The sequence below is a fragment of the Oreochromis aureus genome, linkage group 6, assembly GCF_013358895.1.
Source record: "Oreochromis aureus strain Israel breed Guangdong linkage group 6, ZZ_aureus, whole genome shotgun sequence".
NCBI classification, from domain to species: Eukaryota; Metazoa; Chordata; class Actinopteri; order Cichliformes; family Cichlidae; genus Oreochromis; species Oreochromis aureus.
The window spans coordinates 31,095,893-31,110,264 of NC_052947.1; the positions used below are offsets into that span (position 1 = coordinate 31,095,893).

The 14,372-nt window shown below is 39.2% G+C and overlaps 1 protein-coding gene across 1 annotated transcript; it reads left to right on the forward strand.

The window, feature by feature from the left end:
- The first annotated feature begins 31 nt into the window (after positions 1-31).
- Positions 32-6,999, forward strand: LOC116310615 (long-chain fatty acid transport protein 1-like). The gene is made up of 14 exons (XM_031727481.2): positions 32-190; positions 269-448; positions 558-696; positions 805-1,060; positions 1,196-1,354; positions 1,905-1,974; positions 2,194-2,285; positions 4,139-4,248; positions 4,368-4,577; positions 4,683-4,809; positions 4,926-5,063; positions 6,095-6,259; positions 6,351-6,497; positions 6,589-6,999. Exons 2-14 carry the CDS (start codon positions 279-281, stop codon positions 6,744-6,746), a joined length of 1,941 nt encoding a protein of 646 aa, XP_031583341.1. The 5' UTR covers positions 32-190; positions 269-278; the 3' UTR covers positions 6,747-6,999.
- The last annotated feature ends 7,373 nt before the right edge of the window (positions 7,000-14,372 follow it).

A 14,372-nucleotide genomic window follows, 5' to 3' on the forward strand; every position in this document is an offset into this window, starting at 1 on the left:
CTCTTATCAGGCATTTCACCTCTGGCTTTGCAAACATCTGACAGCTCTTTGAGCTGCTTCTGGCGCTGTTACTCAATTTAACAGTGAAGCTGACATTTATTTGGATTTGTAGAGGAACTCTTCACAGCACACTGTTGCTACTGAATCCTTTTTTTTCTCTTGGACTATCATAATTAAGAATCTTTTAGAGGTAAGCCTCATCTCATGAGATTTCAGTTGAGTGTATTTTCATGATTTTTGTGCCTGAAGTTATTGTTTGTATTCTCAGAGATAAGATCATGGAGCGAAAGATCGGTGTCATATTGAGCTTCATTTGTTTGGGCGCTGTGTGGCTGCGCTCCTTCCCCTGGCTCTGCAGTCTGCTGGTGGGGCTAGGGCTGTGCTTGGTCCATATGGGATCTTGGAAGAACATTCATATAGCGTTACATACCGTTAAAAGAGACCTTATGTAAGTAGGTAGTTTGCATGGGCTTGTCCCACATTTGCTTCTATGCTGATCCATTCCTGTTTGCAAATGCCCTTCACTGTTCTCCTTTCCTCTTCTTTGTGTTTAAAAGGTGTTTAGCTGTTATAATTAAAGTGAGAATTTCCATGTATCACCATCAGCGAAACCGAAGAACCATCCCTGCCCTGTTTGCCCAGGTAGTGACACAACACCCAGACAAGCCCGCCTTGATATATGAGGCCACAGGAGAGGTGAGGTCTCATCAAGAATAACAAATAGAAAGAAAAAATAGCTCCTTAATTAAAACAGCAAATCAACTGAATTAAGATGTCTGATTTTACGTTTTCATTTCATTTCAGGTTTGGAGTTTTAGAGAGCTACAGGAGAGATGCCACGCTGTGGCCCACTGGGCATTGGCTCAGGGCTGGACTGAGGGTGATGTGGTGGCTTTGTACATGGAAAGTCAGCCTTTAATGGCAGCTTTATGGCTGGGTTTTGCTATGATAGGTGTGGAGGCTGCTCTTATCAACTACAACCTTAGACAGCAGTCATTGCTACACTGTCTCAGTGTTTCTGGAGCTCGAGCGATGGTGTTTGGATCAGAGATGACTGGAGGTGGGAACTAAATATATTTTATTTATAAGATAAATACAGAGCTTATTTGGCCAGAGGTGGAATAATCTGTTTGCAGCTAATAAAACATGTGCTGGTTTGCCTGCTTTACATTTTTCACACTTGATTGTCTTCCAGCTGTAACAGAGGTGAGTAGCATGTTGCAGCCCAGCATGGTTTTGTTCAGCACTGGTAAGCAGGAAGACAAGGATGAGCTTCAGGTTGAGAGTTTGGACTCTCTGCTGGCCCGTTCACCCACACACCCACCACCCTACAAGATAAGGAAAGAGTTTAATGGTGAGGCTCTGTAGAATTTGTGCACGTGGGTAGGGGTATGCTGCATTTTACATTTTACAAGGTTTGATTGCAACACATTCTTGTCCTTAGCAAGTCTTTGCCTGCTAGAGTAAATGGCTGGCTGCCAAATTTGGCTGTCTTACGTATTTTTTTTTCTAATTTAGCCCACGTGTGTGTCAAAAAAAAAAAAAATCATCAAGTTACTATAAAGTTCAAGACTATGAACAATATTTATCTTTTATTTTATATAATGCATACAAATTGAAATCTGGCCATGTTTAATTCAATCGTTTATATCTTTGTGCATTTGTTCTCTTATTTTTAACAAAGGCATTGTTTTTGCCTTTGTTATTGCTTAGCATTCCTATGTTGACACACTTCAAGTCTTTACTTGATTAGCCTGTATGGGACGGAGAGAAAACAGATAGAGTAACAAAAAAATATGTAAAGAATGACGGGAGCGTCACGGTGCATGCCACCCATGTAAAAACACCGTCAAAAGGTTTTACGAATGCAATATGGAAATTTCTTCTTCTCTTTCTATTTGCAGACAGGCTTTTCTACATCTACACTTCTGGTACAACAGGAATGCCAAAGGCAGCTGTAGTGGTGCACAGTCGGTAAGTTTATCTGTGGACACATCTGCAAAGATGATGCAGTCCACTGAGCGACCTAAGAAGCTTTATCAACAGCTAATAACACTTCATGAATTTACTTATAAGTCATGTCTAGGACATTTCAGTCACAAAATTACACTTTAAGTACTTACTTATCTTTAAATAATGAGAGAAGTAATGATGATGACTTCTGTCAGTTAGTTTGGTGTTCTCTTTTTTCAGGTATTACCGCATCACAGCCTTTGGTTTTCATTCTTTTGGCTTACGTCCTGATGACATCATGTACAACTGCCTTCCTCTCTATCATTCTGCAGGTAGACGCTGTTTCTTCTCATCCATGATTTCAAAATACATTTCAAATTAACATCTAGTAAGATTTCCCACGCTTACACATCTTTACAAGCACGATGTCATTATAATAATAATCAGAATCATTCTTCATAGCTCTTATATTATTATGTTTATTTTAAAATAATATATTACCCCATTTTTAAAAACTATTTATTTTTGCTTCCACTGGCTTTGATAAATGGTCAAATCTATTTGAGGTTTACAAATCTCATCATTATACTAAAAATATTTTTTTTTCCTGAAGCCAGACATTCATCTCACTGGACATTTAGTGATGTTATTTTCTGGGCTAAATTTGGTAAAGGCTCATCAGTTGTTGCGCGACCCAAATGCAGGATGCGGAGGAAGGCAAAAATAAACAAAAAGTGAGACTTTATTGGCCGATACAAAAATTCCCAAACATACTAAAATCCAAAAGAGAAAACAAAACATGAATCCATACCAAAAAGGGCAGAAGAAGAAGAACCTTAAAGTCACACTCAGGAAAACAGTGTTTGGAGACTGGAGCGTGACTAAAGTTATTGCAACTGTGTGCAATGAACTTGCAATTTCGGTGCCTTGCAGTCAGGGACTAACTCTGGGACCAGTCGTTTCAGTCATTTGCTGTCTTCAAGGCAACTTTAGAGCATCACGATGGCGACAAAGTCATGTGAACAACTTATTCAGAATCCAGCAGAACCTCAAAGATTTCAAACAGAAATTCAGAAATTCCTCGAGAAATAGTGATTCAGTTGCTACAGAACGATTAGCTGCAAAATGACATAGATGCTTGAAAACCTTGATCAAAACCAGCCGGCAGTCAGTTGAATGAAATGTGCTGCAGGCAAGCTGCGCTTATCAGCTGAGACTGACTCACTGTTAGCAATCTGTTTGTGTTTGTTAATGAGACCGGATTATTGGCAACATTTCCCAATTTGTCTGCAAGTGACTGCAGATGGACAGCAGTTTTTTAGAGGCAGGTTGGCCCCATCAATTGACCTGTGGAATTGCCTTGCAACCAGAAGTGGTTGTCCAAAGTTGAGGGTGTTGCATGCTCAATCTCTGGGCAACCAGTTGGCTCAACTATTTGCAATCAGTCTCCGACAGCGCAACAAACCCCCCAACAACAGCTACCTCAACATGCTTTATATCAGATAAAGCCACATTGAACAGACAGACAATATGACAATAAACTGACAAAGGACAGACATGCACACCAAGAGAAGACAGGAAGCAGGTAGAGGTGGTACAGGTAGATAATGACAAAGGAGGGACAGCAACGAAAAGTGAAATAAGAAACACGAGAAAATTAATCTTCAGTGTGAAACAGAAAGTAAACAAAATAGGCTACATATGACTGAAACATGAAGGCGAGCAGTAAACATGATGACGGGGAGCACAGAACGCATGGGGAAAAAATAACACTACAAACAGTTAACGCGCAAGTCCAGTCTATCCTTTCAGAATAACCTATTCTTTAAATTTGGTTCAAAAGTAAAAGTAAAAAAAGGGCAAATGTTATCATCTTTAGGTTATTACAAAGTTTTTCACTTCAACATAATTTGAAATCAAGGACTTGGGTTTACCCACTGAGCAATTTTCCTTTAATGAGAGGTCTTAAAGAGGTCTACTGGTACCTGTCAAGGCTAAATCAAGCTATATTCAAAAGTGAAATTTTAATAAATGTCTAAATGTCTTTTGAAAAGCTTTTCACCTTTCATGCTTTAAACAAGTGTTAACACTGTTCAAATGGCTGGCATGGTTGACTGGGAGTGTCAGTATTTGTTTCACAGAATCCTTGTTGTATGTGCTCATGTGTTCATGTGGATATTTACAGGGAACATCATGGGTTTAGGGCAGTGTTTGCTCTTTGGTTTGACTGTTGTAATCAGGAGGAAATTCTCAGCCAGTCGCTTTTGGGATGACTGTGTCAAACACAACTGCACTGTGAGTACACACTGGTGCAATAACTGTGCCTAGCCACAGGGCAGATGTCCTATTGATTTTCTTGAGCCAGTTCTAGTTTTAGTGTGTAATTGTACCTCTATGTCTGTGCGCACACATAGGTAATCCAGTATATAGGAGAGATCTGCCGTTATCTGTTGGCCCAGCCTGTTGGAAAATCAGAGGCTCGTCACCGGGTCCGTGTTGCCATCGGTAATGGACTCCGTCCCTCGGTGTGGGAAGAGTTTGTCAAGAGATTCAGAATCCAAAGAATTGGGGAATTTTATGGTGCCACAGAGTGCAACTGCAGCCTGCTCAACATAGATGGAAAGGTATCCTTACCTGGATGTTGTTTTACTGATTTCTTAGGAGGCTAAAGAATTTAAAAGACAACATCTTTTTTACATACCTGCTATACTGTATGTTTGCACATCCAGGTCGGGGCGTGTGGCTTCAATAGTCGCATCCTACCAAATTTTTATCCCATCAGATTGGTCAGGGTGCAGCAGGATAGCAAAGAACTACTGAGGGATTCACAAGACCTCTGTATACCCTGTGAGCCAGGTAACACCATGCACACCATGCACACACACATATGTACATGCAAAGCTACAATAGGGAGAAAAAAGGCAAACAAAACAGTTGTAAACAATTGCAAAAATCATCTTTCATCTTTGCAGGAGAGCCGGGCATGTTAGTGGGACACATCAACCACACCGATCCGCTCAGAAGATTCGACGGTTATGCTGATCAGGATGCCACCAAAAAGAAAGTCGCTCGCAATGTGTTCAAGATGGGAGACTCTGCTTATGTCTCAGGCATGTTTTATTTTATCTCTTTAACGTTAGTCAGAATAATAATGATGGACTGTCTGTTTCTTGATTTCCAGCTTTTCAATATCGTACATGCTTCATCTCACAGGTATCCAGAAAAGAAAGCTGCAGACGCAGATGTGGTGTACATATGAACTTTTACCTTTGTTTATAGTTTTTACTACATGTAGTGGCTACGACAGTTTCCAGGCCAGATGATGGTGCATTGTGAGGAGCAAGCTTTTGTTTTTTTTTTTAGCAGTTTATGAATTGGGAATTCAACCCTCACTGAAAGTAGTCATTTTCTGACTTTGTCATTCTCTCACATTGTTCTGGATGAATTTTGACTCTTCTTTACAAAGTTGCTTCAGTTCATTGGTTTATTTACAGCTATCTTAACATCCACAATGGAATTTCAATCAGGTTGACTGGGCCATTGCAACACCTTGATTCCTTTTTTTGTAGATTTTTTCAGACTTAATAGTGTGCTTGGAATGACGGCCCTTTGGCCAAGCTTTAGTTGTCAGACAGATGGCCTTAAAGAGCAGTGATTTTGCTCGGTGATTGCAAAACAAACCCAAATCACCCCTCCACCGTGGTACTTGACAGCTGATTGTAGTCAAAAGTGGTGCTGTGCATTATGTCCAAACATCTCTACTTTGATCTCATCTATTTAAAGGACATTATTCCAGAAGTATTGTGGTTTGTTCAGATGCAGCTTTGCAAACCTAAGCTGTGTCATATTGTTTTTAGAGAGAAGAGGGTTTTTGTTTGGTAACCTTTACAAATTAGCCATACTTGCTCAGTCTTTTTTCTAATTGATCTAATTAACATGCTGACTAAAGCCTGTAGAGTCTTTGGCTTTTTCAAAATTAAAAAGCATCTGGCTGCTGCTTATTTCCTTAATTCCTATGGAAGCAGTAAGGGTATCTTAGTATTTCCCAGTCCTGTGAATACGTTCTTTTTCACGACTGTCATTCATTTTCAGCGATCAGAATGATGATTATTTTATTGCTCTGTCACTGTCTGTGCTTTAGGTGATATACTGGTGATGGATGATTATGGCTACATGTATTTCATGGACCGCAGCGGCGACACTTTTCGCTGGCGAGGGGAGAACGTTTCCACGACAGAGGTGGAGGGAGTCCTCAGCAAACTACTGGGACACACCGATGTTGCCGTCTATGGAGTGTCTGTGCCAGGTATAGATGAAATGAGTTATTTCATCTGCACATTTCAGGCAAATAAACAGACTCAAAAGCCGATGAATACTCTGTGTCTTTTTGTGTTCAGGTGTGGAAGGGAAGGCCGGTATGGCAGCAATAGCTCAGGAGGGAAACCAGTTGGACCTTGATGCATTCTTGATCGCTGTACAAAAAGCTTTGCCCTCCTACGCACGCCCTGTCTTCCTTCGGCTCATGCCGTCTGTTGACACTACAGGTGAACATCAGTGGAAAAACATTCAAACGGCAATGTGATTTTATAAAATTACATAAAAACTACATATATATATATTTTATCTTGTTCACAGGTACTTTCAAAATTCAGAAGACACGGCTGCAGAAGGAAGGATACAAGCCACAAAACTCGAGTGAAAAGATTTATTTTCTGAACAGTCGTGCTGGACATTATGAGTCTGTCACTGATGAATTATATGATGCCATCAATGAGGGGAAAGTGTCTCTATGAAAGAAGAAGGCGCTAACGAGGCTACTGGGTTAATACCAACTTACTCTGACTGTGTTTTTGATATAAGTATTTTTTGTTTGTCGTTTTTTTAAGATGAACATTAAGCTCACCTACCTGAATAGATTTGGCTTGGTCAGATTTCTCTGAGGCATTATATATATATATATATATATATATATATATATATATATATATATATATACATATGAACAATGTGTGAATTTCCCATCATAATAAATACAAATTTTTTGTATTTCTAGTAATAAAACATGTTCCTTCTTACAAGAAAAAGAATGACTGAAAACTCAGTAATTTATGGAAATTAAGTAATAACTATATCAAATAACTATTCTTATTTGAAAAATCATTTTTTAACATGACCAATACTCCATAGCTGCCTAAAGACCTGTGTCAAACAGAGCAGCACAGTAAGACTCGGGGCCGCACCGCACGGCAAACTTGAATTACCAGCTTGTGCAAGTTACATTTTATCCTTTTAAGCATTTTTCTCAAGTTATCATGTGTCAAAATTAGTAGCCTTGAATCATGGCACAAAATATGTGGGTTCTTTTTGTGAAAGCAAAGTGACTTTTAACTTTCATCACCTAATACCAGTCACGTTGAGTCCAAGCACCAATGTGTTATATTACAGTACATCCTGGGCATTGATTGGCTTTTAAGGCAGACACTGGCATTTTAAAGTTAAAAATGATATCTGGGTTAATATCAATCATTCTCCCAAAAACGTGCGACACATGGGTAGCTGTCTGCAACTGATGTGATGAGAACTCCAATGTGGATGAAGCAGATTCAACAACAGAAAAGCATCTTTATTAGGCTGCAAACAAGAGGAACAAGGAGCAGGTTCCAAGGAAAACAGAGCACCAAGGGAGCACATGAGAAAAGTGACAACAAAGACTAAAGGGATGTATGGGCATATATTGACACTGACAACTAACTGGGGCTACATGGATGAAGATAATCAGACAGGCAGAAAGTTGCAGACTTATATAAACAAAACTAAAGCTCAAGAAATAAATATAGGCCAATCAAACACAAGTGGACAGTTTTTTTTCTCATCTGACTGAAACTATCAGCACAAACAAACAAGGCTGAAATTGTATCCTAACAGCATATTCAAGTTTTAAAGACCCCTCCTGCAGCATGCATAAGACTAGGGATGGCTGCGAAGGTGGCAACTTACCCATATTTTGTTCTGTTCCTGTCTGTGTGACGTGGAAACTGTTGACCCCAGGAGACTCCCTCAGATGCTGTCCATCTTTTATGGGGTCGAGAGCCTCTTGAGTTCATGAAGCGACTAGAAAGTTGCATGCATGTATGGAAACTAACTCTAGAGGGCATTGTGTTTCATCTTATCAGCCATACTGGAAGCTACCCTAGTGTTTTTTCACAGGTACTAATATAAAATGTGTCATAGCGTCAGGCATAATCATGTTTGTCTGTTAAAATAAACAACAAAGCCACAAACTAATTAATTCCAACCTTGGAGTTGTGTGAAAAAGAGTTTGTCATTTTAAATACCCATTCTCATTTATTGACTAGTTGTGAAACATTTGATTGAATCAAGCTTCTCTTTATTCTGTGACATTTTTTGTCTTTCAGAGATTTCACTGCATGACTGATTCACTTTTTCCATTCATACCGGTGTGCTTCTCTTATCTTCCTGTTACTCCCTCAGTGTTACTCTGGTTGTTTCACAAAAATCTTTCACATAAATCCCTCTCCATGTGTTCTTCTGTGAGCTTCTTGTCAGCCTAAAACACAATGAAAACTGTTTGTAAAGTAAGAAGACGGTGAAATAAATAAAACATCAGCTCCAATCATTTGAATGCATGTTTACAGGTCTGTGGGACATCTTTGCAGTGAAGCATCCTTTTGCTCATCCCATTTGTGATGTTCAGAGCTCCCCTTAAAGGCAAAAAGAAACATTACTTAAACATTAATCATCTATCACACTTTCTGTAATAAGTGCCCTTCTGATTAGCTGCTAGTTATCTAGTATGTAACATATGTTAGTACTTTACCAAATCAGGTAGTGAAAAGCGAGTACATTTACTCAATTGCTCAAGTACTTGAGGAGTCTCCAAATATTTATTCACAGTTGCAGAAGTCCTTATTTATCATATACTTGATTTTGGTGTAGCCCCACAGTTCACTCTTTGTCTGAAGCTTGTTTGGCTCCTCTACTATAACTCAGCCTTCTTCTGATTGGCTATCCCTTACACACAGAAGGGTTGAACAGTCACAGATGTGAGTCCAAGATGCCCATATAAAGGACATTTCCTCATATAGACATCATACATAGGTTGAAGACTCTGAAGCCTGAGCTTTTGTCAGATACCAAATCACCGTGAGTGGTATATGTTTGTTATATATATATTGCTGATTTATTAGGTGTTTGCATATTTGTTAGTCTCATATGTTTCGAATCATCGAAAAATTTTAATATTAGACAAAAATAGCCAAAATAAAAGTAAAATTAGTCCTTAAAAGATGTTTTCATTTACTAAGAGGAAAAAAGCATTCCAACCCAACTTGCCCAGTGTTAAAAAAGACACCAGTTTGTGATGTTAAACTGGCCCCAGTGTGGCTGAATTAAAATAATTCAAAGAAGAAGAATTGGCCAAAATTCCTCCACGGTGATGCCAAAGACTCATTGCCAGTTATTTCAAACATTTTATTGCAGTTTTTGTTGCCAAGTATAGCAGAACCAATTATTAGGTTTAAGGGTCAATTACTTTTCACATAAGTTCAGGTAAGTTTGGATAGATTTTAATTAATATTTTTTCCCTTAATATATTAAGTCTGATTATTTTCATTTAATATTAACATTCGTTTGATATCAGAAACATTTTAGTGTGACAAATATGCACAAAAAAGGAAATCAGGAAAGGGCAAAGAGTTTTTCACAACAATATATAACAAAAACTAAGAAGCATAACTGATGCTCTGATCGAGTGCCACAACAGGAGAGCAATGACAAGATCATTCTGCACAAAAAGTACTTTTACTTCAGTTTTGGCATGTTTCTTTAAAAAATTGTTTTTAAATAACTATAAAGCAGAAATACTACTACCACTACTTTTTCATAAATTATGTTTTGAATATGAGAATATGTCTTTTATCTAAAAAAAGTAAATCTTTTCTCGTATTTGTACAGACTTGACAGAAACACAACCCACCTCTCCAGCTCTTCAGTTTTTCTTGGCATTGTGGTCTGCATGTGTGCGTATATGTGCAGCTCAAATTTCATGTCTTGACTCTTGTGAGACAGCACATATGTAAGACAATGATAGACACAGTTATTACCAGCTCAGTTTTCAGCTCGATGATGCTTTGAAATTCACTCTAAATTCAGCTTGAATCAACTAATCTTGGATTAACACAAGGCGGCATCTGTTTGGGAAGGAAAATGAATATTTACAGGAGATTTTTTTTAAAGCCCGACTGCTGCCTTGTTTAAATATCCGCTTGCTGTGGTTGCAGGAAGCATGCAAATGAAAAAGTATGAAACAGTCTTGAGAGGGCCCCCTTAGTCTTTGCAAAGAATAGGGTTCAGATCTTGTAAGGCTGCGAGAGCTCTGCTGTTATTTGATGTCTTTGTGCTAATGTTTGGTTTGGCTTCATGACATCGGTGCAACTGCAACTAGAACACCAGCATTCAAGCACTCTTGCTGGCAATCATCTACCCCGCTGAAGTGTCCTTGAGGAAAAAAGTAAATTCCTGCCAGCTGCTCTGCATCTGATCCTTCAGGAAGTTGCTTTATTGCTTTCAGTGAAATAAACAGATCTCTTCTAGGTCTTTCACTTTTGTGATTCTGTCAAGAGAAATCTGAAAAACATCCTTCAAAAGAAAAATGTGTGAAATAACTTTTTTTTTCATAAAATACTGGCTAAGTTTAGTTGGTGGGGCCTCTGATCGTATTCACATGAAAGAATAAGTTGGGAAAATAGTTTTGGTTAATCTTCTGCTCATAACTCACATGGGATGCCAAATAAAGAGGTTTCTTTGCTTTGGTAAAACTTGGAACACAACATTGTGAAGCTTGAGGTTAAATTCCTGCACGCCACATGTTAAGTAAAAGGAGTGAAGAATTAAGAATACCGCAGTGAGATATTTGGTAAATGTTTATATGAGCTCCCTCTTTTCATGTAACCTCAATTTGTAAAGTCTGTAATAGGAAAGCAGCATTGATTATTTTCTATTCCTTCTTTGAATGTAAAGTCTTATGCTCATTACCTTTCAGTGTATAGCTGCCCATGTTAAAAGGTAAACCATGTGCTGTGCATGCCTTCCAGCTGCAAATAGTTTACTTAAGGGGTCCTAGTCATCCAAACAGAACGCTGACAAGTGCTCTTCACATTTCTCATAACACTCTGGAGAGTCAAGTAACAAGTGAGGAAAGATAAGGCTCTTTGCCTTAAATCCAGGAAGAGGTCCATGGAGAGGGGCTTGGTGGTGACAGTTGAAGCCTTCAAACGTGATGCCAGCTCGGTTTCACGATTACAGAAGCTGGATGTTTGTACGAAACAGATGACAAATAATGAAAACAGCTAAGTGGAAGTGCGCTACATGTGCCCATGTGTCTTGGTATTAGAGCCGCATGTGCAATATGTCGAGAAGCGAGGCTTACTTTTTTCTGTGACCTGCATGAAACAATACCTCCACCTCAAACGTAAAGCTCAGGCAATGTGCGTCCACCAGATGTAGCCATATATCACCCTGCAGTGTCAACTTGACTTTATGACCCGGTAATTTATGATGTATATTTTCATATCCAAGGGCTAACTTCATTCCTTTCTTAGTTTTTTTTACTACCTCAGTCGTCTCCCTCCCGTTGAACTGTAGCAGTAATTGAGTTCTGGTAACGTTCGGTACTTGCATGTGTTTGTCAGAACATGCACAGTCACAGTTCAGGGGTTCTTTTAGATTTCAAATTAACACTTGTAGTATCGAGTTTTAAATTATTCAGTGTTTGCTCTAGCAGGATCAAGGCTTTATGATTCAGGCTTTTATTAAAATAACAAGACATTTTTGCAAGTTGAATATGTGCTTCACAGTTTAGTCTTTCCTTTATCCATTAGAAGTCATGCTTAAGTGAACCCTGAAGGCAAAATACATTTGTTAAAAATGGTTTTATTTTGGTGAGTGAGTAAATATAAATATTAATGTCATTAAATAACTTTTGCCACGTTGCACACATAGATCGCTGTGAATGGGCAAACTTTAATCAGGCATGACATCTTCAAATGTTTTGGTCAAAACTCTGAGCAGCAAGTTCGGAGACAGTGGCAGGGACAAGATGAAACACATCAACCTAAAAAAGCTGCCTCTGCCTGCATCTCTTCATGTGTTTACCATTGTTACGGCCCTAGCTGGGCCTCCTGAACTGCCCTTGTGTGGGCGTGGTGTTTTTCCCCGCCTCCTCCTCTCTTGCCACTCCTACCCCCTCTGTCTCTCTCACTCTCCTCTCTCCCCAGGACACAGCTGCTCTTCGTTAGCCTCGTTTGCCACCTGAATCCAGTCAGCAATCACCTCTGAGGCTATTTAAGCTGGGGATGAGCTGTGAGCAGGGGTGGCTTTCTCTGGTGTCTCTGCTTTGAGTGCTAGGTGTGTGGTTGTCCTGCCTATAGTGTGGAAGCGGTGTAGCTGCTTTACGTGAGTAGGGTTGGCTTGTGGGCCTCGGGGCAGTAAAGCTAGCTGCTAGTAGTGACAGGGTGAGCTTGTGGGCCCCTGGAAGTGCCTCCACGTGGTGTGGAGTTTTTGTTTGGTTGTTGTGTTCTGTGTTGTTGCAACCTTTTTCCTTTTTCCAAGTGTTATTGGTAAAACGGTGTTGCCGGCTCTTTATGTTAAGATTATCTATAATAAAAACTATTTTATTTACTAAAAACACCTGTCTGTTCTCCTTTCATTCTGTTCTGGACTCATTTGTTACTGGTCCCCTCACTCGCATGCCTAGACCCCTTCCGGGGGACGTAACAACCATACAGGTTTTATAGAGTTCGGCTTCATGTTTTTCCTCTGTCAGCTCTCTCTTATCATCTTCAGATGTCCTCCCACTCAGCCCCAGTAATCCTGACAGCTGACTGTTACCCCCCTCTCTCTCCAAACGTTATCAGTTTCAAGGACAGTGAAAATTGGGTCTCTGAAGTAAAATTGTTCAATGTCTTAGTCATTCTCTGTGTGCTGCACACAATTACCCCTCTCAGCTGTATAGCTCTATCATCAGTTTGCTCAATTACAACAGCTGATTCTGTGTTGTGCCACTTCACCTCTGTCGCACCATTTTCAGAGAATGGATTTTGTGGCTTGATTCCAAGTTGATGAGGGTGATGAACAAGAGGCAGGGCAGCATCTAGCTAGAACTTCCCTTTGTTATTCACCATAGTTTCAATCAGGTCAGTGATAGTTCATCCAGCCCTTATGTTCTTTTAATACTTCAGACGTGCCAATGTAATGGCGACTGGGTGACAGCAGGAGATGCAAACTCCTTTGTTTAGTGAAAGCTTTAATGTCAGTCTGCATAACGTGTCATCAGATAAAGATAATAAATGAGGATAGCTTGATAAATGGGCCGAATATTAGTTTTACCTTGGTGAATAATTTCAGCATAGCAACAAATAAGATTAAAAATAAGCATTTATCAGTGTCAGTGATTGTGTGACATGAATTTTGTGCTAGCTAAATGTTTAACATTCAAACAGATCTGTGATTTTTTTTGTAAATAAAAATGGGGAAACAGTAAATCTGCCAAATTCTCATTTAGTAACACCTCAGAGTTTCACAATTGCTACACCAGTAATAACGCAAAGGTGGAAGTGTGAAGGTGGAAATGACAAACTTTATGAAAGCCAAAATGAAAGAGACAACTGATTTCTGAAGCTTGAAAATAGGAAAGCAAAGGTCTTTCTGAGGGTTTACCAACAAAAATACCACGACTGACCTTCAATAAATTGAGATCCATCCTTTATCAACGAACTGAGGGTTTTAAGGCTTCTTCACAACTGCCTATATTTATTCTACATCAGAAGGAGAAGATTTGACTATAATCACGATCCATTCTTTAAAACTGCTAAATAAACTGCCAAATGAATGGGAGTGCACAAGCATCGACATGCTTTTATTTGGCATCTTTGTCCAGAGTGTTGACTGCTAACATACGATTTATGGACTCCACCGCAGTGAAAAGTCTGACGAAGATAAGGTAAGGATAAACAGCATGAACGGATTAGGACAAGAGCTAACGCAGATCCAAAGCGATGAACTAATATCAAAATCTGTCATTATGATTATTAAATAATGTCACTGGATTGCAAATGTTCACAAATCAAACCAGTGTAAAGAATTTTGCAGATTTTGTCTTACATTAACAAAGAAAACAACAAAAGGATGAATCGTATTTTCTTTAGGTGACGAAAGAGGTGATTCCTCAGTTTCTTTAGCCAACTTCACTTTTTAACCCAGCAGCCATGCAACTGTATAAACACAGCATGGAATGTGAAGTATTGTGCATGCCCTTAGATGCATAGAGTATTTTAATGGAAGTCGATGTAAGCTTTTCTTTTTAATACCATGTTTATAAAGCCTACAGGTAGTTTTTATGC

Coding starts and splice junctions, on each gene's coding strand:
- LOC116310615 (XM_031727481.2), top strand. CDS start 279: ATGGAGCGAAAGATCGGTGTCATATTGAGCTTCATTTGTTTGGGCGCT. Junction 4,249..4,367: donor GTGTCAAACACAACTGCACT/GTGAGTACACAC, acceptor GCGCACACATAG/GTAATCCAGTATATAGGAGA. Junction 6,260..6,350: donor CTATGGAGTGTCTGTGCCAG/GTATAGATGAAA, acceptor TTTTGTGTTCAG/GTGTGGAAGGGAAGGCCGGT.